General features: G+C 33.2%; 1 protein-coding gene across 1 annotated transcript in view; it reads right to left on the bottom strand.

The window, feature by feature from the left end:
• Nucleotides 1-26340, bottom strand: part of SNF4Agamma (SNF4/AMP-activated protein kinase gamma subunit) — a 263585-nt gene that overhangs the window by 148969 nt on the left and 88276 nt on the right. Inside the window, exons 4-6 of the mRNA XM_017636644.1 lie at nt 14399-14502; nt 13746-14319; nt 13273-13395 (exon numbers count right to left, since the gene is read on the bottom strand). Coding sequence (XP_017492133.1) covers nt 13273-13395; nt 13746-14319; nt 14399-14502 — 801 coding nt within the window. The remainder of the gene's footprint in view (nt 1-13272; nt 13396-13745; nt 14320-14398; nt 14503-26340) is intronic.

Genomic DNA, 26340 nt, shown 5'->3' with positions numbered 1-26340 from the left:
TTAAAAAAAAATTGCCAAAAGAGTATTCATATTTATGACGCTGAATATACGCAAATACCTGCAAAAATATCATTATTTTAATTCCGTTGATAAAATTTTTAAAAAATTTTATTTTATTTTATCAAACTCTTCTATCTTCTCAGCTGATTTTTTGGAACATATGTATGTTTTTAAAAACTAATTTTATTTATAAAAAATGTGAGTACTGCAGTTATTTTCACACTCACATAAATTTCAATATTTTTCCGAAATATTTTGGCGGAAATGTTAGGATATAATAAATATTATAATTCCGATGGGAAAACAGTACTGTTTTTTTTTGTATGGAGAGTGATGCACCCTAATGTACACATGGACAGAATATTTCAGAGTGCAGCCTCCTAGCTTTGTATGTTGCACTGAAATTCATCAAACCCGCGATTGACTGTAGGTTTGCATAGCCTAGATACTTGCTTAAAAATCTTAGGAACTCGTAAACACAGCGCACGATTATTGCAGGCAAAAACAAAATTTCTGAAAGTCCATCAAAGTTATCATCCATGAATTTACTTATTTATTTGATGTATTGCAAATAAAATTTGAATTTAGTGCAAATGCTAGCTTGTAGAGCTATCATCTTTGAGAATCAAAAACTGTTACCAATTTTAAAAATTAAACTCTGACCTGTCTTTTCAGAATAAAATATAAAAACGCTGGCAAGTAATTGCGTAGTTTAATTATAGGCGTTGAACTGACATCGATTTTGGTAATTAAAAGTACGAATGGCTCCATGGAATATTCCACTTTTAAGACATAAAATACGTGAAAATTAAAAAATTAAATATTTAATATGATTCTTTGAATTCACAGAAAACACATAAACACCGAAAAGGCAGGGCAGCTGTTTGTTGACACTTGGCGACGCTTGTCACTTCAGCTTGTTTTGTGCTACAATTTATTTGTTTTTTTTTTGTTTTTGCAAGCGATTGGAATTATCACAAACATGCGTCAAAAAGAAAATTTATAATTTCGACTGTTTTTATTTTTTTGCTCACAATTTTGCATTACCAATGCATTTTCACATGCCAAGATTTTCATTTTTCACTGCTCCTCGTTTCGCATTTTCTTTGACCGTCAATGAACTTGAAATTTTTTTTTTTGGCGTCACACACCTCAGTCGCACGCTCGGTCCTTCTACCACGAAATGGAGGGTGTTACAACAACACAAATGAAATATTATTTTCAAAATATTGAATACAAATTGCTGGCTGTCGCGCATAATGCAGATATTTAATTTGTTTGTTGGCATTGACTGCGATTTTTGCACTTCCTCTTTAAATATAAATATCTACATATAGATATACCTAAACATACATATATGCATGTATGTATGCTCTTGTAAAATTGTGTTCATTTATCGCTACACATCATGCAAATGCAAAATTAACGTTAAATTGTTAATTATTTTAAAGCAAAACTGCAACGCGCACACAATATTTACATTGGTCAACCGCGGCGTATACGTAATTCCTGAGAGCTTAGGCGCGCGCGCCGCGGCCGGTGGTGATTAGCAGACGCAGACGAGCAGCCGTTTAGACAAGCGGCGGTGTGTGGCTGTGGCTGTGGCATGCCACAAACAGCTTTGGAGCGGCGTTGATTGATGGTTGGATGAGCTTTTGATTGGCCGGTTGGCCGGTTGGCCGGTTGGCTGACTGCATTGCTGGCGGTTTGGCCGGTCACGTGCCGTTGCTGATTAATTAAGTGAACGATTGAGTGTGTAAACGAGGTGGGTCAGAGTTGGCGAGCGTGCAATTGCTGGTTAAATTTTTGCAAAAACAAAAAAAACACTACTTGTATTACAAGTTTCATTAATGTAAATAAAAACAACATCAAAGTTCACGAGCTTTTTTGTAATTTTGTGTTTTTTTTTACTCTTCTGCGATTGGCCGCTTAGCGCAGCGATCTGAGTAGGTAAAAACAGGCGGGCGTGGGTATTAATTACTCCCCTAACGACGTACAGACGAGCGAACAACGACATTCATAGGGAGTCGGTCACCACCTACCTCGACTCACGGCCTATGAATGCCGTGATCGGAACCCAATCACCACCTGTAGAAGAGACGGAGCCTCAACAGCTACCTCCAGCAGACTCGACTCGCAATATCCCCAATGGGTGCTCGGCATGTGGAGACTCCCCGCACGACACCAACCACCTCTTCACATGCCAGTTCAATCCTACTCAACTGACACCGCTCCCTCTCCCTTTGGTTCGACCCTATTGAAACAGCCCGTTTCCTGGGCCTGCCGTTAGTTGAGCTTAACGACAATGATTGAAGGTTGACCCGAAAAAGGCGGGGATTAGTAGTACCGCTACAACAAATGTATTTTATTGTTGGCTTCGAGGTCCGAACAAGATCTAAACTGGAAGAAGTTTTCTTATAACAGCGTAAAGCCCCCGGCAGGGAAAGGTAAACCAGCGAGTGCATTTCTGCCAAGCTTCTCATAAAAACGATTTTCCGTTCGGAGGCGGCAAAAAATTGTAGGTCAATCCATTTTTGTTATTACATTAGGACGCGCATTACAAATTGGAGGAGGATTTCTTCCAAACACATAGCAAAAGTGTAAGCGCCACAATATTATTTAATTACACAGATTTACAGAAAAAAAAGTTTCGGCATATTGCACCAAACCTCTATATCCCCATGTTATTCGACGCGCTGAAAAATGCATTGAATAAACCTGAAAATTCATATATATGAAGCTTTAGACCCGCCTTTTTTTAATTCTTAAAATGCTACAAACGATGTATTTTGATGCTTCGAATCCAAAACAAACATAATAAAATTAATATTTCGAATATTTGGCAAAATTTGTCAAATATACTAGGAAAAACATTCTTTGCCAACTCCACCACATTGTTGCTATGATTACTGGTGACCAATGTGTAAAAGAATTTTTTTTTACCGCAAATTTTTGTCGAGTTTAAACATGCAAATTTCAGCGCTTTTTCCTAGTCACATGTTTTTTTTTAAATTCTTATCTCAAGTCACAATTATGATAGAGAATTACAAATTGCTGACCTAATAGAACTTTTTCCGTGCTTTTGGTGGTATAATTTTTTGAAAAAATATTTTTTTTGAAAATTTTACAATAAAAAAATTTATTTTATTTTTTAAACACTGTATCATTTTTGTTTTTTTTTCTTCGCAAATGCCTTATTTCGATAGTTTACGTTCGAAGCTTTCCAACGATATATAATTTGTATTGACATACATGGTCAATATGTGTTTTATAAACTTGTTTTTAATGGATTTGATAGTCAATTTTAGGTATTAATTGATCGATATTTTGAAAATTAATCGATATTAATCTTAATGGAAGCTTGGCTACATCTTCTGCATTTACTTATGAAAAATTGTGTACATCCGACACGGAGTATCAAAAGAGTCAGCGTAATGCCTCAAATATGCCACCAAAAAAAAAAAAACGGAGCAAAAAAAAAAATTTTTACAGAAGCAATGACAAAATGTGAATTTTTTTTCTAATTACAGTTTTTAAAATTGCATTTTACTTTAATTTTTTTTTAAATAGACATTTCGTTACCTTTATTCACAAAGGCTCTAACCAACACTTTTTTCGAAACTGCGTTATTTACTGATTTTGGTAGGATATATTAAAATACACCTTCACTAAAAATTTTCAAGTGTTAGTGCCCAAAAACAACTTAGTTATGTCACTTTTTTTTTAAATATTAGCACTTTACCTAACCAACGTCACATAAATCCACATTTCAAACTTCTTACAAAAATGATGAAAGTTCAACTAACTTTAACAATTACACCCAAAAATTTTATATGTTTTATTCAGAATTTTTTTGAATTTTTTTTTTTTTTGTCTAACGGTGTTGTGAATTTTCTTTCATATAAAGTACGCTCAATTATTTCGTCAGCACAAAAAATGCATTAAAAATCAACGCGATTTTCAAGCGCCGTGAAATTTGCACTTTGAACTACTAAAATTTAATGAGCTACCAAACTGCATATTCAAAATTTTTCTAAATAAAAAGTTTGAAATTTTTTGGTGCAATTGTTAAAATTTGTTGAATTTTCATAATTTTTGTACAAAGTTTGAAATATGGATTTATGTGGCGCTGGTTAGGAAAACTTTTATAAAAAAAGTATAAACAGTCAATAAATTGGTTTAAATAATAAAAATTTTTTAATTAAGTGATAAGTCCTGTTATTTTTCGTTCACAGTGTTTTTAAAACTTAGTCATAAAAACAAAGTTCATTTTATTTGAACTCTATTTTAATGAAATAACACTATCTGTAGAGCATCAAAACAAATACATACATATATTCATAAATATGTATATATTAGGCTGGTTATTAAAATACAAATGTCAAAATTTTGTATAGGGTACGCCTTTACCTTTTTATTTTGTTCTGCTTAAAAAAAGTCATCGAAAAAGAATTTTAAAATTAACAAAAAAAATGTTAAAAATAAACTTTTTTTTAACCGCAAAAATTTCGTCTTGAAATCTGATAAGTTTGCAATATTATAGAAACTTATTCATATTCATTTATCAACTCGCTTAGTTATAACTGCTCAAAGTCAAGATTTTGTCGAATTTTTGCGATTTAAAACAATAAACATTTTTCAAATACTGGTAGCATTGCCAATTTTTTTTAATTTTCAAATTTTCGTAGATTTTTCTATTTATTATTTGCGTAGAACAATACTGATATTTTAAGGGCCATCCTAATAAATAAATATGTACATATGTGATTGATGTGATAAGCAGAGTAATATTTATTTGACTGATTAAATTGCATGTAATTAAAACTAAACACTTTTTACCGGTTGATTTGAATTCAATTAAAGTAGTTTCTTTTTTTTTATAAACAAAAATAATGAAGATTTGCTATTTTTAAATTATATTACAATCAACAACACAGCGTACACAATCACACCAATGTTATACTAAATTTTGTATTTTTCCAGCACAAAACTTGTAAATAATGCCCTCTTGAAGGTCATTCCTTTAGCAATTAATTGCGCAACTATTCACACTCTTCTTGTTATCAGTAAAATTGGAATTTAGCACTGCCAATGGTTTTGCAACTTTCATTGATTTTCTAACAACAATTCACATATTCACATACACAACTCTTTTAACGGAGCATATGCGCTTTGAAACATTTCATCATTTCAAAATCATCAAAAAACTTTGGTTTTTAGCAAAATATTAAAAATTTCAAATTTTTTTTTTTTCAATAAAAACTATCACAAATAAGTGTAATGTTTCACTAAAAATGTATTCTTTTCCGGCAAAGTTGAAGTAGCATTCAAGCAAAACGTTAGCCCCATAGACGGGGTTAATAAACAACAACTCGAAACAGTCGCGGAAAACATAAATATGTATGTATGTATGTTTATACCACAATGTACTATGTACGTGTGTAAATATTTTGCAAAGGAAAAGCAAATAGTAAACCGCGCGCGTGTAAAATTCTAGCGTTTGAATGCGACAACGTGCGGGAGCCGTTTGAATTTGCGCTCACGGGAATAGGCAAGTACAAGTGCCGCGCGCCAGCAAGCCACAAAAAAAGTGATCAACAAACAAAATACTCGCAACTAGCCACCAACAATAGAGAAAGCTATAAAGAAAGGGAAATGCGCACACACACACACTTGCATCCATAGATCAGCAGCACAGTGAGCTAAATGCAACCTGCGCCTGGATAAACAAGCCGGCCAGCCAGGACCGGATGTGTTGTAGGCAAAAGAAAGTGGCTAGTGGTGGCAAAAATCGGGGCAGCAGCGAAAAAAATATATAACTTAGATAACATGGCGGCGAAAGAGCGTTGGCTGAAGTAGAATTCGAGTGAAGTGAGCGAAAGCTTGAAAGCTTGAAAGTTCTACTGTGTATGTGTACCTCTCTGAATGTATGGCATGATCAGTGATCATAAAACAGCTGTTTGTTGTTTCATTTATAATTAATTGTTTATATTTTATAAGCTTTTGCCTTTTGTGCTTAACGTTCTTGACTTAGCAGATGAATTGCAAAACAAAAACACAAGTAGCTGTAAATTATTTACACATGAATTGCGATCAGTGGCGATTGCGAATTAGAGAGAGAGAGAGAGAGAGCAGTAACAATTGCTGAACAGCTGATTTTGTTGACTAGTAATTTCTAGTGATAAGATAGGGTATTTATTTTTTTAATTTTTTTGATGCACTACAAATGCTGATAACAAGCGTTAATGAAATGTAGATATAAGCTAACTGAAGCTTCTTGAAGCAACAAAAGTCACACCGGTATTTACATACATACCCTTGTGAGCACGAAAACCACTTAAAAAAAATTTTTGGTAAAAATTTGTAAATATATAAAAAAAAGAAATATTTTTTTTTTTACATAGTTCACACAGTAACAAAACCTTAATATATAAATACAAGCTCTAATTAAAACTTTGTACAAAATTTAGAAAAACTTATAAAATTTTCACAAAAAATTTCAAACTTTTTAATAAAAATTTTTAGGAAAATTTAAGGTGTGCAAGAGCAAGTTTGAAGTAGCCCAAAATTCTGGTTGATTTTTTGCAATTTTTTTCACACGGCATTGAGCCTTTTTTTCCATATAAAATGCATGCGTTACATGGAAGAAACTATACAAGGCCGTCGCAAAAAAAAAAAATCAAAAATCACCGACAATTTCGGGCCACCTCAAACTTGCACATTATTATAGGCTCTCAAGAAAACGGTCAAGAATAAAATTGCGATTATTTCGTGTATGTGTCCACGGAATTTTGACATCTGATAAACCGTAGTAGAAAGCGTAGCAAATTTCTTAAGAACTGCGTACTGCCTCAAGAAAATTTCTTAGCCATTTCTTGTACGTCATTTTATATGGAGTTTTTACTTTTCTTGAGATCTGTATACTGGCCCTATACTACAGTAAAAGGGGCTATTAAACTGCGTATCCGAAATTTTCGTAAAAATTTGTATGAAATTGTGATGAAAATTTTAAAAATTTTCGAAAGTTGGTACAAAGTTTTATACTTTTATTTACACACATATATAGGTTTTGTTACAGTTTGAACTTTATTAAAAAAAAAAAAAAATTTTATTAATTTACAAAATCATACCTCTGTTTTTAATGATGTAAGGTTTGCCACAAGTGTATAGCGATTGAGCCGTACTATACACTACTAAATAAAATACATTTTTAAAGCAATTTCATTTTCTAATACTATGTGCACGTTTAGCCTTGAACTAGAGTTTATGGAGTTTAACGCTAAGCTCCGCTCTTAAACTCGGAGTTTACCGGAGTTTACCCCCGCCGAGATATTATGAAATATAACTTTAACCTCTTTTGTTAGCTTTGGTTTTTATTTGTTCCAAATAATATTGGTATGGGCGAAATCAGCTTTAAAAGTTCTATCGAACCACATTTTTTCTTTCTTTTTTTTAGAATTAAATGGTTGGTATTCTAGACCACGAATACTTCGGGAACAGGCCAAATGTGAAAAATAAAAAGTAAACAAACAACTGTCAAATTAAACTGTGAGTTTCTTAAACACTCCAATGTAGGTAAACACTTGACAGTTGTTCATAAACTCAAATCGCTAAACTCGAGTTTGTGGTTCAATGTGAACGTAGTATAATTGGCATTTTAAATTAACTTTTTCAAATAAGGGTCAAAAAGACTGGTAATGGAATGAGTTAGGTTAGGTAAGAGTGGTTGCCGCCATGCAAGAGCTCGGAGGCACACCGCATCTGAAGAAATGGTTGCGCGTCCTACCTGGGGCAGAACGGTAACAGAGATAGTCTAGAGATATTCTTCACCTTTTTCCCCAGCTCTGCAGCTGCGATAAAAATCCCAACATCTTTCCCTGCTTTCCTATAGAGCAGTGTCCGGCGATTACTCCGACTACTAATCTGAGAGAAGAGCGGTTAAGCCGAGTGAGAGCTAAGCATCGCTTTACATCGACTTTTGGCTAAATTTGGCCTAGTGTTTAACACCTCGATGAGTTAGAATTGAAATCGGATATAACGAAGTGGAACTACCTCCTGTTAATAAGGGCAAGTTTTGGCTGAGGCTAGGCATACGGAGGCCAGTGTCCTGATTGGGTCACACTTTTTGATTTTATTAGAAGCAAAGATTTAGCAATTTTTATTAAAGAAACCGGAGCATGTGAAGCGGCTACGACACTGTAGTTTTACATTAGGGCTGCTCAGAATGTTGTGGAAATGGTTTTTTCATTTGCAGTTGGAATTGAATATGCGATGTTTATGCTTGCTGCCATGCGCATTTTATTTTTGTGAATTTACAAATGCAACGAATATGCAAATGCATTAGGGTGCCGCACCAAATAAAGTGGCGTTATAAAATTAATTATATTCTAAGATTTCCGCCAAAATATTTCGAAAAAATATTATGATTTACTTGAGCTAGGCCGATTTGAAAATACATCCAAAAATTTATTATATTCATTTCACTGATACCATTTTTATACATTTTTAGGTAGGCCTTTTATGCTGAAATTTTTCTATCATATGAGGTGATCTTTATAATTGTATAATTCCGATCGAATAACGGTACCGACTTTTTTTTTGTATGAACAGTGATGCAGCCTAATGTAAATACAGGTGTAAATGTTTCAACGATGAAAGTGAATAGTGTGAAACTACCATAAAAAAACGGTTAACCAGATACGTGTGAAACGGCATTTCACCTTTCAACTACCGGTTCCACAATTCAAATTTATAAAAGGAAAGAAATTACACGCACAATTGAAAATGTGCTGTGATTACGATAAATAACTTTTTGCGCATTACAATTATGATTACTCATTAACATTTCAATGTTTGTTACAATTTTGATTGATTATAATGTGGGTGTGTGCCGTGAGTTATGTGTCTACATACATATGTACATATGCACAAATAAGGAATTATATCGACTTTCTAATCTGGCAAATGACAACGTCATTCGTGGTGCAGACTAACATAAGTTCAAATTTGAATTTTGTATTCATATAAAAATATATACAGTAGGGTGGTTCTTAAAATATCAGCATCAAAGTTTTGTATGGGACACCCCATTATTTTGTACGTAGAACATATACGAAAATGTCAAAGTTTTTAATATAATTTTAGAGTTTGAAAAACTATTAATTTAAAACAAGTAATTTTTAAGCAAAATAATAATAATTTTTAAGCAAAAAACAAAACCGACTTCAATTCTCATATAAAAATTTAAGATTATCGTTAATTTCTTTATGATCCAATGATCGGATCTAAACCAAATTAGTATGGGGCCACCTTTAAGGTAAGACCTTTTTTCTAAAATATAGAAATGGGCTAACGTGGTCCAAAGTTATGCGGTAACATACATACAAAACAAAAAAAAAATAATAATAAATATTCGGACGAATTGATAACCTTCTCCTTTTTTGAAGTCGGTTAAGAAATCACAGAATTCGAAAAAACTTTAATTTAAATTTGATAAATTGGACATATTGAAAATTATTCATATAAATTTATAAACTAGAGTTGAAAATTAAAATTTTGTTGAATTTTTGTGATAGAAAAAGACAATTTCTTCCAACCCTGATAGCGATCACTAAAAATTTGGATAAAATTTTGAAATTTTCGTAGATGCCTTTATTTTGTATGTACGTAGAAAAAAAAATAAAGTCATGCCCCACGATGTTGATATTTTAAGGCCCACCCTAGTAGACATGTTGCAGAGGTTTTGATTTTTTTCAAGGTAAATTATAAAAACATTAATGATTAAAATTTTCAAGTTACTGAAACGAAACACAGTAGTTAACATTTATTAGCATTATTTCTTTTGAATTACATTCTTATCTCTTAAGGTTAGATATGGGCGAATGATAAAGGAGTGACGAAAAAATCATATACCTATACATGTGATCACTGAAGTCGTGATAACGAGCAGAGGCACATGCAAATAATGCATTACCTTTGTATATAAATATGTATGTATGTATATATCTGAACCTTAAAGTCATTTAAGGTGTTAATAGTTTATAAAGTTTACAAGTATCGATACTGAGTGAAAAAAGATTGATTCGAGCGTCGAGATTTTCTGCACAAGTACTATTTTTAAGTCAATAAGCAATTGAGTTATGATCGATAGATGGTATAATTATACCTTTGATGTTGGTGACGACATTTCTCAGTTGAGAAAAAGTAGCGAAAGAGATTGGTCTAGCGGTGAATGAGGACCAGACAAAGTATTTCCTGGCAATACATACAAACTCCTTGCGTAGTGAGAGACCACCACCAACAACGTCAGCCTGGAAATCAAGCGAAGACTAACTCTTGCTGACAGGAGCACCTTTGGGCCGGGTAGGAAATTGAAAAGCAGAGCGCTCTCTCGATAATCAAAAATTACGTTCTACAAATCTCGCATCATGCCCGTACTTTTATATGGCGCAGAAATATGGACGATGTCGAAGAAAGATGAGAAGGCCTTTCGAAGGTGATTTTGAGAGAACTAAATATCCTACGCAAGGTCTATGTCTCGTTCCAGACGACGGGTACCGAAGAATATGGTATGACGAACTGTACTAACTTTTTCACGACATTGGCATAGTCAACGAGGCTCCATTTAAAAAGACCGACTCGACAACGATGAGTTGACAACGAACAAAAGACGCGCCCACGAACACAATGGAAGAACCAAGTGCATTTGGGATGTACAATTGGCTGAAACTCGCAAAAGAAATAGGCAATTGGCGAAGTTTTATGATTTCGGCCCAAACCGACGAACAATTATCGAGCCAAATAAGAAGTAATCTGAAAATATGCTGAATTTTATTTCGAGCGGTCGCACCCACAAAACAAAACAAAACGCGGCAAAATTAAATACCACATAAAGAAAAAAACTTTGTAAACTAGAACAAAACTAATAAGAAATCTCTTCAAACAGAAAACAGACATTGAAAAGAAAGTGCGCTGATATGGCGCCGAACCCGACACCTACTAAATGGCAATTTAATGCCCTACTATTGGACTAAGGGATATTAATAAATTTTTTTTTTTCGTTTTTTCATCTGTTTTACCTCTTAGCCTAGAAATTTTTCATAGAGATAATCTTCTCGTTTTTATAGGCCATATTTTGCTCTGTGTAGGAGCATTAGTTTTACGAACTGATTAAAACCTGTACTAAGTAACTAAAAATAAATAAAGGTTAGGTTAGGTTGGCTTATTCTGGCAGGCGTTGAGCTACACATGGCCCTTAGCGTTGGCAGTTGGAGCTCGTTTTGAGACGGTAGAGTAGACATCAACATTTTTGCGAATTTCAGTATTAATTTTAGCTCTTATTTTGAAATATCTTCTAGCTTCTCGAATTGATTTTAGTCGTGTTTTGATAGTGCGGGACATCGGCATGGGAGATGCTCTAAGGTTTCTCTGGTCTGCCGCTCAGACCGGCTAGTTTCGCCTGTGTTCGGAGTACACATACTTTTTGCAGTTTTTCAGGTGGTTAACTTTTTCCATCTAGCCCCGAACTGCCTAGTTATACTGTTGTCGAATTCGTTATACAAGTGTTGGAGTGGTCTATAAATGTAGTTTGTCGGTTCGAGAGTCACACTGGTAGCGGTATTTTATTACCCTCTATTCATACATACATACATATGTGGCCGTTCACCCAATAGATATGAAGTCTTCTGTTTGCGCCCAGCCTTCCAATGGCAGTATATTCCGGCAACTACTCCCATTGTCATTTTAGAGCCCTTCGTGAAAATATTGAGGGTTTCATTCCCTTCCGACATCCCTCTTCCTAAATCGTTGTGCGAAACCTTCGTTCCCAATTAAAGCAGAATTCCGGACCAAAGCTAGTAAAACTGCGATTTTAATTATTCTCTCTGACGTCAGCATATTTTTTAAAAGAACTTTGAAATTTCAAAGGTATGAATAATTGAAAAAAATTATTTAAAAAATTCAGTGTAATTTAGAATAACAATATGGGTATCAAATAAAAGATGAAATTCTGCAGAACTACAAAAGATGACAGTTTTTGTTGTATAAGGACGAATAGCTATTGAAAAGGTCCTTTTAAAATTTTATCCTTGAATATCCTTGAAAATTTGCAATATTTATTTTTGAAAAAATTATATGCTATGCACTAATACACACACGACTACTACCTATAATTTCACTCTTTGAACTTTTTCTTAAAAAATTTAAATTATTTAAAAGGAAAGGAAAATTTCCAATACCTACTCGTTCTTGAGAATCAAAAGGCTTCCTGTTAGTTATACAGAGTTTTCTCTTTCATTTGGTACTCATATTGTTATTCTACATTGCACTGAATTAAAAAAAAAAATAAAAAATATTTGTTCAATAAATCATACCTTTGAGATTTCAAAAAAAAAAAAATAACCTGACGTCAGATAGAAAAACTAAAAATGCAGTTTTACTATATTTGGCCAATAGTTTCGCCAGTACATTGACTTTTTCGTGTGATTTGAAATTTTTTTTGTTTTTGTCGCTTATCAGTGCTGCCTGTGCTTCTCGCCCGAATTGAGCTGTAATTGAATTCCCCTATGGCCGTCAATCTACCCGCGGATTTAGCAGCACGGTAAACCGAGGTTTCCTTCTAGAACAGCCATAACAAAGCGAGATAGAGTGGTATTGGTCTGACTATTGCTATCTAAGACCAATGCATCCGAGCAAGTGACAGACCCCAAGTGACCCCCAAAATTCGTTTGCATGCATTTAGCACTTTGCTAGCCTTCTTAACTCTTTCCGCAAGACTACGCTTCCACAGCGACTTACTATCCAATACTACTCCCAAATACTTTGTGTGGTCTTCCGTTGACAGCGAGATGTTACCCAGCCTTGCGGGTCTCTACACTGAGACGGTATATCTTCTTGTGAAGAGTTTTTGGTCAGTTTTGTAATATAATTGTATTTTCAAAAATGGCCTATAAAAACTATAATTCCTCTTTCTTGAATCGCTCGATTATTTATCGCAAAAAGTTGCACTTTTTTATTCAGTGTACTTTTGTTTAACGGAAACAACTGGCACACACTTTCACCCGACTCAACTACACCAGGCGTCATCTAGCGGTAAATAGATGTGTTCTGGTAAAGCTATTTCCACTCACAAGAAATTACCAACAAAGCCAAAGAAATACACCCTCAACTGCGGTCAAAGCTTTCACAATACAAAAAGCTTTTCACCACTTGCTAAATGTGTTGAAAAAAAAATGAATTGACAAAAGAAAAAATATACGTTAATTTCAAACTCACCGCTTTGCGCTTATCCGCCTCGGTGGCCGCTGAATTCGAACGGCTCCTAAACAAATCCATTACTTTGGTCATTGGTGAGCGGGACGCATCGGCACGTCGTACCGCTGTGACGGTGTGGTAGTACTGCAAACATTGAAAGAAAGGTGAGTTGCAAAATTTTTATGAGAAAAAAATAATAATTGAAATGAGTGTCCACAAAAGAAAACAAACCACCATTAATTAGCACATTTTTGGGCAGCTTAAAAGTTAGCCGACAAAATTCTTCAAATGCTTTTAAAAATTTAAGCAAATACTTTAAAATATGCGCATACTGAAATTAGTGGGCACGAAAGGTGTTAAAATATGATAATTCACACACATAAGTATGAGCGCACATTAGAGTGGGTCGCAAAAAAATTGTTTGTATTAATTTCTTTCAAGCTGTTCGCCTCCCGTGGCTAAACCTACACACACTCACTCCCTCCCTCGCTCACCTGTGCATCGCTGCCCTGATGCGGATGCGCCGAACCATCTTTGTACTTATTCTTTGCACTGCTGCCCTCGGCGGTGGTTATCGTCACCGCGGGATGTTGACGCTTATCGTGATGATGATGATGACCTATCAGCCCTGAATTCTGCATAGCCACTTTCATTTGATTCATTATGCCACCACCGGCGCCAGAGTGTGTGCTGCTCGCGCTGCTGCTATCCGCGCCAGTTGCACCGGCCACGACGCCACTGCCCGCCACCAATAGGGCGGAATCTTTGCGCTTGGCATCCGATTTGGCGCGCTGGCGAAAGACATCGAATATGGTGGGCCGGCGATTGGGACTCGCTATGCCGTGCACGGTCGACTGGTTGAGCACCGGTGAGTCTTCACCGCTGCGGCGTCGCTCCAGCGAACCGGAGCGCGGTGTGCCACTAACACGTTCTGTGCTGCGCGATATTTTCTCCATATTGCGATTGAGTTTTTCCAGCTTGGCCGCCTCGCGCTCTTGACGACGCGCCGTTTCACGTTCCAACTTGCGTGCCTCCTTCTCACGGCGACTGGCTTCCTTTTCTTGTCGTCTGTGAGGGGGGGTGGATAGAGAGTTGAGAATTATTTCCTTGTTATATACTTAACAAAAATTTCTTGTATTACACTCACCTTGCCTCCTTCTCCATCTTTTTGGAAGCCTTGCGCGCTGCTTTGGCATTGGGTTCCGCCGGTGCGCTGGAGGGTCGTGAACCGGGTAAGCGTCCATCTTGTTCCTGAAAATGTACATGCCGCTTGTGAGTATGGGTTCTAGGAGTTTTTTGCATAAAAATTTAACAAATTTTTTGTAATTTTTATTTAGCTTAAAATAGAAAGACTAAGGAGCAACTGTTGAACTCAGCAGCGCCGACATCACTGGCGACACATTTTTTTGCGCGCTGTCTATATTTGGCTAAAAATTACAAGTGTACACACAAAAACGAAGAATAAAATTGTTCTTTTTTGTGATAGCCAAACCCCTTGTATTGGCAAAAGTAGCGGTTAGCCAACTGTTGACACAAGTTAATTAGTAAGTATGAGTAAATTTTGGCCAATGGAAGCCACGCAGCGACTTAATCAAAAGTAGTCAATTAATTGATGGAACGCAAGTCAACAAAGGCGAATGTAAAGGATACAAAAGTAAAGGATATACTATGTATGTATGCGCATTAGGGCGGAGCGAAAAAAAATTTCGATTTCGAAATTATAACAGCGCGGAAAAGTTGCGTAACATGATCACATACAATCGCGTTAAACCGTTTTCCGAACGAGTAATATTTACGGTAGCCCATGGGTTTTAAAGTTTCGAAAATTCACTCAAACTATTTTTTTGCTATATGTATTTATTTTAAAATAACTTCTAGAAAGATTTTGACTATGCAGTTTTGTAGCCCTACAAATCGCATTGATTTTTGGCAAATTTTTTTGCTTAAAGCGCCACGCAGTTTTTTCATACAAATTACGTTCGAAAAATTTTTTTATCATCGCGATTTTTTAGCAAATTGAAACTTTCACCTTATTATACTACACTGAATACTCAAAATCTTTCTAGAAAATCTTTAAAACAAAAGATAAAAAACCATAATTTCAGAGATTTTTCGAAGCTTTAAAGCTCTTAGGGCGACCGTAAATATTAACCGATCGGAAAACGGTTCAACACGGTTCAAGGTGATCATGTTGCGCAACTTTTCCGCACAATTAGAAGCTCGAAAGAAATTTTTTTTCGCTCCACTCTAATGCACATACATATGAATGTGCGCATGACGTAGAATTTTTGGCGCTCGAAAATTTGGTTTTAGACAAAAATTGACGAGTGGAAAGCACAAAAGTATGAAGAACAAAAAAGGTCTAAAGTGAATAGGAGCAAACAAAATAAAAATAAAAGAATGCTTAGCCAAACGAATTCCCAATTCTGTGAAAAATTGTGAAAATATTCGGAAATTCCTGTGCTCTTACACACTGTAGAATTCTTCCCACACTAACTTTGCGCTTAGGGCAATGGACAGCCGTCCAACTACTTTTTAACGAGTGCTACAATGCAAAGCTAGTTTATAAGGCTTGTTTCAGACTTAGTTTCATACTCAGGGTTGTGTGCATTCTGAAAGGAAGCCAAGCGTCATTCGACCTTACTTACTTGTTTCTTTCTTTCTCAAGGTTATGAAAATACTACTGGACTTGTAGATCCGACAGGAAATTGATATAAATAAACTATCTAGCTGTCAGTATGCCTACTGGAAAGGCAAGTGTGGGGATACACATCTTTTTCATTGTATTGTTAGCACCATTGAAAAAGTGTTATCATTTAAGGGTTTGGCATTAGGCGTGATCCTAGATATCGAAAGTGCCCTCAATAATATTCTGCCAGAGGCGGTTCTCCATGCCCTAACTCACTTTGGGCTGGAACACCTTCTGGTAGAATTTGTGCGTCGCCTTTTGGGTAGTAGAACTATACATATGTATGTATACTCGGATATGTGGGAGGTAAACGTGCCAATCCTTCAATGGGTGAATGAGAGAAGGACTCATACAATAGGGTGCCTCACCAAAAAAGTGGCGGATTTTCACCGGAATTATACAATTTATTATATTTCAAGATTTCCGCCAAAACATTTCGAAAAAAATATTAAAATTTACATGAAAATACCTCCAAAATTTTTTATGCATGCATTTTTACAAACTATATTTTTTTTTTAATAAAACACTCGATTTTTTATGTACTAGACCAAATATATATACATACATGGACACATACATAATCATTAGGATTTTCGCTATCTAGTTGGCTTCTTCACAGAAGTAGTATTTTCTTATTTCCTTTGCGAAAAAGTTGAAATTGGTTTATCAAAGGACATCACCATACAAAACCTAACATTAACTCGTCTAGCCATAAGGTCTACCTACATGTGTGTACACATATGTATACATAAATACATCTTAATGTACATATGCAACCACATCAAAGAGTCCATCAAAAAATTATTGCTAAAATAAAAGCAACAGAAAATAGAAGCAACTTTTTGATATAACCCTATTTTGATGTAAACAAGAAAAAACTGCATTACTACATACACATTTATATGTATGTATATATGTATATACACACATATATATATGTATATACATATGTACATACCTGTATATAATTTTTCATATTTATATAATGCTTATCATAACTATTCGACACTCACATATTCACAAGTTTTGACTATATATTTTTTCCTAATACTTAATTAAAAAAATGTACAGTTCATTTATAACCAAAAGAATTAAAAAAAAACTACAAAGTTTCCTCAAAATTTCACACTTTCTTCATTAAAAAAAAAAAAAAAAAAAAAACATGAATTTTTAATTAGAATTAAATTTAATATTTTAGTATAAATCATTTACATAAATACAAGCTTTTTAATTTAAAAAATGTCCCCAATATTAGCAAAATATCAGAATGAGGGACCCAAAAATATTGCTAGTATTAAAAAATGGTAAAATAAACAATTGGGTATTATTATTGCCAGTCCCTTCAAGAGAAGCAAAGTTTTCCGATCGAAAAATATTGATTTTCAAGAATTCTGTAACGTTTCCACGAGAAATGGTTTCTTCGCATATAAAATACATGGAAAACTTTGAAATAAATATTTTTTGATTTCTAAATAAAAAAAACAGGGCTATATTTTTTCGATTTAGAACAATCCTAAGGGGTGAGTGCATTAAAATTCCGACTTTACTTCTCTCCCTCCCCTCCAACCTTCATTCTTGGACCACCCTAATATTTGTATTACTCGTATAGAAGAAAATATGAGTAATAGTAATAAAATGCTCGTATAAAAGAAAATATAAGTGACACCGTCAACAAAGAAAAAATGCCAAAAATCAACGATATTTTGTATCGACTACAAGCCTGCACTTTATTATATGAGTTATAATTGAATTGGCTTAAAAATACTGTATATCAAAAAATTTTCTGAAAGTCCGGAAAAAAATTGTGAAGATTTTAGGAATTTGTTTATGTGGTTTTCTCAATTCTGTGTTGATTTTAAATTTGGATTCATATGGTTTTTATATATTATATATATTTAATATAATATAGAATGAACTATGTTTTGATAAAAAAAAAAAATAATAATTAAAATAAAAAAAAAAAACTGAATCGCCAAAACTTGTCAATGTGTGTGTGTCGGTTAGTTATGATAAGCATTATTCATACAAACACCCACTAGAAAAATTTTCCATACAGAGGCCTTTTAAAATATGTATTCATATTTTTCATTCAAAAAATTGGTTAATTTGTTATAAATAAGCTTCAACTTTGTAATTTGAAAAAGCTTGCTAAATATTCAACAAAATTTCAAACTTTTTTGTCTGAATTTTTAGACAATTTTTTTCGTGTGTAGGTTTATATTTAAAACCTACACCCCGCGACAAACGATAGCACATCAACATTTTTACCAGTTTTGACTACTTTTCTTTTGATTTTTTAAGGTTAATTATTTTTATGTAAAAGTATGGCTCTAACAAATGCCATATAAATCTTAATTTTAGACTTTGAACAAAAATTATAAAAATTCCACAAAATTTTCATCCCAATTCCATGCATTTTAATTTTAATTGCTAGAATATAGTGCAAGTTTCAAGTTTCTAAAAAATCATCAAATCAATCAGTCAAAACTGGTAAAAATATTGTTGTGCCATCGTTTGCCACGGGGTGTATTAAATTTTAGTATTAAAATGTGCCAGTTTGAAGTTACTAAAAAGGCACGTTGATTTTTGGATTTTTTTGCTGACAGTCTCACACATTTTCTTCCATACAAAGGATGTATTTTCCAACATTTTTTTATATGCAACAAAATGCTCAACACTGTCAAAAAAAGTTTCAAAATGAACCGAATTTTAAAAAATCCGAAAAAAATTTTGAAATTCTACTGAAAATTGGCAAATTTTTATAAAATTAAACAAAGTTTAAAACCTATATTTAAATTATTTGTATGTAATATAGAATGAACTAAAATTTTTATGAAGAATTAACGAAAATATTACTATTAAAAAAATCTTTGTATGGAAATTTTTTTCTAGTGGGTGTACATACGTTTGTAGATAAGTTTTTTATATAGTTTCATTACTTGTAGATCAATTACGTCATCGTGGCACTGTGATGAGCATATGAATATATATACATACATACATACATACAATTGTGTTTGTGTGTAAATACAGCTGGGAACTTGAAGAACCAGAACCATTGAGAATACATTAAATAAAAATAGTCGTATGTACGCATGTAAGAAACTTGTATGAAGTAAAAAGTAAATAAACAAAAAAGAAGACTTGTGGTAACCATACATTAACCCAGCCAGCAGAGAAATGTAAATTTTGCCGACAGTGCGGTCTCAAACAATTTTCCCTATCTGAAAGCGAAAAGAAAACGACTACAGAGCGTCTAGAGGAGCATGCCACTATTTGTGGGCTGCCAGAAGGTGCCGGATTCGAATTCCGTCTGGCGCTTCCTCTGTTTATTTAAATTTGTTGAACCATGAAAAAGAAACTGTGAAGTGCAGAAGGAAAGCGTATTGAATGAAAACTGCAATCAGACAAATTTCAGATAAACAGCCAAAAACGTCTCGGTACTTGTCTGTACAAACGTTTCTGCCACACACTTTAGTGGGGAAACGGATTCGTGCGGAATCGGTAAACGTACAAAAATCCACATTACATCCACTTATTTTTCCTTTTTCGTATCGATTTTCGGATTTTTTGCTGCTGGGAAGGCTGGGAATGATTAAGCAAAGGGAACGAGAACGAGAATGTGCCAGAAGAAGCCATGAAAGCGAGATAGCGATGTAAAAACAAATAATAAACGGCAATGCAACAAGTTCCTGAGAAATCAAAAACAGGAATGTTGAAACTTTTGAAACGAAAGTCACGTGTTTGTCAGCAACAACGCATATAGAAATACGAGTGCATAACTGCGTTCGACAACTCTACACTTTTTATAGTGATTTTTACTTATTGATACCCCTTAGGTGAGGTTAGGTAGCCAGAATTGGTTAATTTTTCCAACGTTCTCGTCAACTAACAGTCAGTACAAGGGACTTAGTTGAGTAGTCTAAAGGGGAATGTGAAAATGAGTATTGCCTCATTAAAAAAAAAGATTCTCATAAAATCCAACAAGGCACACACGACAAATCGGGGGAGAAGCTCAGTCAGACACTTATTAGTAAATTATATTAAGATTTAAAAAAAAACAGCTAAGGATAGATTTTATTTTAAAAAAGTTAAATGCCAGTAGAGGTGTTGGAATCCTTTTGAAAAAAATTGAACTTTCTTGATCTAGTTTTTGAACTTAATAGTCGACGAAAAATACTAAATAATAAAAAAACGACTATACATTAGACTGCATATTACGATTTACGTGAGTTGGGCCGATTTGAAAACACCTCCAAAAGTTGAGTTTTTTATGAATCAAAACAGTTTCTTAAAGATTTTCTTGGAAAAAAAGCCGCTAAAATGACAAAACTGTTTAACCTTAAAAAATATGTATAAAAATATTAAAAAAAAAATTAAATAAAAATAAAAAGAGTGGGAAAATACTTTTCTCTTGAGACCCCATTAGTCTAAATCAAAATGGTTTGGCCTAGTTATTCAAGTTTTTCGAAAATGAATCTTTGAAAAAGGTTAAAAAAAACAGCATTAAAAATCTCATTATTACTATTCCCTTGAAAAGATTTTTAAATATTTTATGCAGATTTTTTAAACTTAATCTGTTTTGTCATCTGAGGGAACTTTTTTCAAAAAGTTCTTTAAGAAACTATTTTTATTCACAAAAAAATCCATTATTGGAGGTATTTTAATTTTTTTTTTTGTGATGCAGTCTACTAAACATATGCACGTCTGTTACTACATACGAATGACTTGTCTGCACCCACAATACGTTTTGTACTCAAATTTAATATTCATGCTTTACAGTTTTTGTTCAAATAGGAACAAGGCCACATTAAATAGTGAAAAATATATAAAAAAAAATAGCAGAGTTCTTCAATTGGCACGCGTTCAAAAGCTGGAAAAATAGATTCGAATCACGTGCGAGTTGAGTATATGTACATACGTATCTGTTATCTGCCCACAAATCGCGAATACTCAATAGAAAATGACAAAGAAAAAAATAGAAAAAGTATAAAAAAAAATTATAAAAAAACTTTTGAAAAAGTTAGTAAAAAGCAAAAACTCTACAAACAAATCAAAATGTTAAACATAAACATAAAACCATACAAAACGATAACAATATAAGCGAACATATGCAAAATGTATGCTACCAAAGCTAACAATAAAAAATAATACGAAAAATTGTACTTAAGGAATTAAGCACAGGACAAAAAACTAAAACCGTAAAAACGCAACAAAAATTTAAAATATTTGGCAAATTAGTAAACCAACACAACAAATGGGGTTAAAGTATGCCGACGGCAAAAAGCGCCATAGAATAAAATCAAAAGCATAATGAAAAAATATGGTTTCTTATTTATTTTAATGTCTGCAATGGAGCATCTGTTCGATTGGACGGCTTTTACATAAATAATAAATACATATATTTATAGAAATTGCGTCAAAAACTAAATCAATAAAAAAAGCTAAAGGGACGGCTATTAAATAATGAATGGCAATTAACAAATGTTAAACAATTTGTGGGTTTTAAGTTTTTATGATTTCAAAATGAAAGTAGTTACTGCAAAATTCGTCAGATGAAATTGTTCCCCATTTTTGAAGGAACGACCATCGCCGAGAATCCTACTAAGTAACATTTTTTGAGAAAAAAATGTATGTTTGAAGTGCAAATAAATTTTAAAAGCTCTTTTACGCTAAAACAGCTGGACGCATTTGAATGAAATTTGGCACACGAATAGGCTCTAACCTGGATTAACATATAGGATTTTTTTTGGAAGAGCTGCCACCTATTTTAAAAAGCTTAACTCAATTAATAAATAAGCAAAATCAAGTACTGGGTATCAAACGACGGGGATTCGAAAACAATTTATTACGAAAATATTTTTTAAAGATATTGCCACCTGTTAAAAAAAAATTGAAACCGATTAATTAATATGTGAAATAAAATATCACAATCTGTGGATGTCAAGCAAATCCGACTTAAAAACTAATTATATGGAAGATCTTTTTTAAAAGGGTTGCCACCTGTTCAAAAAGAGAACATCAATTTAATAACTAAGTTAAATGAAATATTTTAATATGGGCAAAAAACGAGAGAGGAAAGTTTTACTTCAACATATATTTTTAAAGGGGCTGCCACCTGTTTAAAAAGTCAAAATGAATTTAATTAGCAAGTTAAATAAAATATTTTAATATTGGTATTAAAAGAGAGAGGATTTAAGAAAGCTGTATCTATTTTTAAAGTATTTTTTACGAGGGTTGCCACCAGCTTGGGACTTTAAAATCAATTTAATAAACTAATCTTAAGAAATGTGGAAAATGGCTGCTCTTTATTCTGTTTAAATTTGGCATACAGATATCTTAGGGCTGCCAATTGTAATTTCAAGAAAAAAGCCTTATTAAGAAAATATTTTTATGAGGATTGCCACCTCTGCAAAAAGTTAAATTCCATTTTATTAATAAACTAAACGGATTATCAAAATATGAGTTGCAAACGAATAATATTTATAAAGAGGGTTACCACCTTTTTAAAAGTAATTAATTTAATCAGTTACTTTAATGAAATACATATTACAATAGGGATGCCAAACGAAAAAGGTTTCGAAAGTATTAGGCAGAGAGTTGCCATCTGTTCAAACGTAAAATTAAGTTTAACTAAATATTGTAATATACACTTCTAACCAAATATAAACAAGAAAACTTTGTTAAGCAAACAAAGTTTCAAAGAGGGTAGCATCTGTTTACGCAGTCAGTTTAAATTTAAGTGGAAATTTGCAAAATATTAAAGTAAAAAAATGCGTATAAGCAGAGAACGTCAGATGATACCCTCTTTGAAACTTTGTTTGCTTAAGCTTAGAGGCCTTAACAACCTCTATGCTGAATCGGTCAAAAGAATATTACCCTGTGATTTTTCAAACTTCATTAGACTACGGATCTAAGAGCCTTTAGGGTCCGTGATTAGAAGCCAGTTCTTAAAAATTCAAATGGCGGATGAATTAAAGAAAAAAAAAGAAAAAAATTGACATCCATAGGTTCTTTGAGTGGCTAAGTACAAATCGGAAATCAGTTATAAAAATTTCAAAATGGTGGATTCAATAAAGATCCATCCGCGATTTTTAATTTTTGAAAACTGATTTCAGTTTTGTAATCACCCACTCAAAGAAGCTTTGGATATCAAATTTCATAAAAATTTTAAAATTAAAAAAAATCCATTCGCCATATTGCATTCGCCATTTTTAAGAAGTGAATTCAGACTCGTAATCAGCAACAGCAAAAAAAAGTTTGAAAAGGCAATATTCTATTGACCGATTCAGTATAGGGATTGGTAAGGGGGTTTTTTCCCATAGAAACCATAAATGACTTGATCTAGAAAAACGGAAAAATATGGTTACATTGTTTTTGTGTCCGCATTCGAAAATGCTTGTTTTGTTTAGTTGCAAAAAAAAAGTTAAATTTTGTCCGACGGTGATATACGTAGTAGTATACTACCAACATAGCAATTTTAGTCAAATGGAGTGCAAGTTTCAAACGGCTAAAAAATCGCGTTGATTTTTGAGAATTTGTATTCGGAGGCAATTTTTTCGGGTTTTTTAATACTATATCAAGCGCAATTTACAAAAACTTGCGTTGATATTTTGAAATTTTGTTGCTCCCGCGTTTCATTTCATAAGAAATTCATACTTATATGAAATAAAGTAGCGAAAATCAGTCACCAAAAAAAAAAAAAATATTCTCAAAAATCAAATTTGCACATCATTAGACTAAAATTGTATCGGCTATAAAACTGCATAACCAAAAACTTTCTAGAAATTTAAAATAAAAAGTTGAAAATTTGTTGAATTTTCCTAAATTCTGTATAAAGTTTGAAATGTAGCTCGAAAAACATAACGAATATTTGAAGAAAATCAACACGTGGTCATATCTTTGAGTCACTGTATGTACATAAATATCTAAGTGTTAAGCAAAATGCCTGAAAGCTAATTTATTGCAAAGAAAATTTAACTTTTATTTGATGCTGCTGGCTTATTAATGCATAAACTACTCGTCTCTATAAAAATTTCCCCGGTAGATAAAAATTTATTGAAATGTGTTATGCGCGAAAGCATTTTGGGGTATTTTCATGATGATGTGACGACGTACCAGCTTTTTTTTGCTCGTTTTATGTTTTATATATTTTTTCCATTGCTCTCTTCTTTTCTAGGCGCTTAATTTATTTGTTTATGTCTAGCAATTATTTTTGGTGATCTTCGAATTTCGACGATTATTTTTTTGTTTGTTTGTTTGTTAGAATTTCATTTGCTTTTTCGTCAGTTTTTATTTGGTGATAATTTTTTATAAACTGCGCTGGGCGATTTTTAGTAAGATACCATATCTTACTTGCATAAGTACATACGTAAATATGTATATGCGTGAGTTTCAGGCCATAAAAAAATATTAAAACTTTTTTGTTATTTTAAAAATTTGATTTATGGGTTTACTTTTTCATTTCAGCTCGTTAAAAAAGTTTTTTAATAATTCAAGATCTTCGTTAACTTTCGAAAGTTAATTGCGCTGTTGCTAGGTGAAGTGAAAATAAACTTAACAAATCAGCAAAAATAAATTGTAATAAAAAATTTAAAGAGTTCCAACGATTCAAGGCAAATCTTTAAGTTGGATGGTCATTAATAATTACGGGCAAACACATGTGTACATACATACCGACGCACGCATATACGAGGTATTTATATACATATTTAACGTCACAAGCTATAAAGTGCTTATTTCGCTTTTAGGGCCAAAGAAAGACAACAATTAACACACACCCATTTATTTTGGCCAAGTAGCCGAGTGCAATGTACGGTAAATTTAGTCACAAACGCACGCAGCCGCACATACAAACATACATTGGTACATATGCAAATATTTACATTTAAAATACTAAAATATTTGAAATTGTACCAGTCGCCATTTCTGCATACAAAAATACATACATAAGTATTTACATACATACATACATACATACTTTCGTTCGGTGTTAACCTAACGGGCGGTAATGCAAAGTCGCCTTAGTGGATTGGTGTATTGTCCGACAATGGCCAAAGCCCCAAGGCCACCTATTTCGAGCGAAGTTAAAGGCAGACAAAATGTCAATATTTTGATTTGAAACAAGTACATACATACATCCATATATAAGTATGTACTTAAGTATGTATGTGTACTTAGTTCAAATGGCCCAAAGCCAATAGTTTGTCAATAACAGTATTGTATATGACTATTGACAGCTGATTATGTGGCATTAAATGGATTGGTTGGGTTTATGACATTGCAAATAAGTGCAGGTATGCTTTTAAAAGTAAGTATATGGGGCGTTCCATACCAAATGGACGGGTGTTTGATTTGTTTAAAATTTTTAGGGTTGATGGATAAACATAAATATATAGGAAATATTTTTTCTTAGAGCTACCATTTTGATTTTATTTGTAAATTTTTTTTTTTGAGATGACATAATATCAAAAACTATTTTTTTATCAAAAAATATGTATATATGTGAAAAATTTTTAAAGAAAAAACATTTTTTTTAATTTTTTTTTTCATAGATAATTTTGATGTATGTATGTGTAATTTTTTTTAATTTTTTCCTCGCCCCGTTCTCGAGATATTTGGAAAACTATTAAATCGATTTGGTTTTGTTTTTGTGATGTAAAGTTTTTAAAAAATGTATTAATCAAGCTCATATTTCATATTTATTTATTATTTATGTTTATCCAGCAACCCTAAAAATTTTAAACAAATCAAACACATGAAGTGTGAACCCCGTCCATTTTGGTATGGAACGCGAAAATCCTCCTAGATATATCCTCCAAGCGGGTGCCGACTGGGCAATGGGCATCGCTGCTTACACCGCTGTGGCAAGGTAGGCCTGTTCCTATGGCTGCAGTGGTGCAAGCAGGCGGGGCCTAGCCAAGGCCGAGGTATAAACTCCCCTGCCTCATCTAGGTCTAGTGGTAGNTGGAACGCCCCATATATTTTATAAACTTAGGTTGTATGTAACTACCCTGCAGTGAAAAGCCAAACCAGTTAAAAAAAATAGCAGGTCATTAACTAGTATGTGCCTACCATTTATGATTTTATATGCTGAAAATGAGAAAGAAAGCACTTAATTTTATGGGTTGGCGTCAGAGCGATTAATTACAAAGCATTTGATTAAATTAATATATGTGCGTACAGTAGGGTGGTAAAAAAACCAAAGGCGGAATTTTAATGCTCTCTCCCCCTAGGATTGTTCTATATCGGAAAAATATATGTACCCCTATTTTTTATTTGGAAATTGCTCAAAGTTTTCCATGTAGTTTATATCGGCAGAAGCAACTTCTCGGAGAAATGTTATACAATTCTTGAAAATCAATTCAGCAATAATGCTCAATGGTTTATTTTAATTTTTT

Source organism: Rhagoletis zephyria, unplaced genomic scaffold (assembly GCF_001687245.7).
Source record: "Rhagoletis zephyria isolate East Lansing unplaced genomic scaffold, Rhagoletis_zephyria_1.1 Rzeph_scaffold_00126, whole genome shotgun sequence".
Taxonomy (NCBI): domain Eukaryota; kingdom Metazoa; phylum Arthropoda; class Insecta; order Diptera; family Tephritidae; genus Rhagoletis; species Rhagoletis zephyria.
Note: the sequence above shows the minus strand (reverse complement) of the source record. Positions and strands in the feature narration are given on the sequence as shown.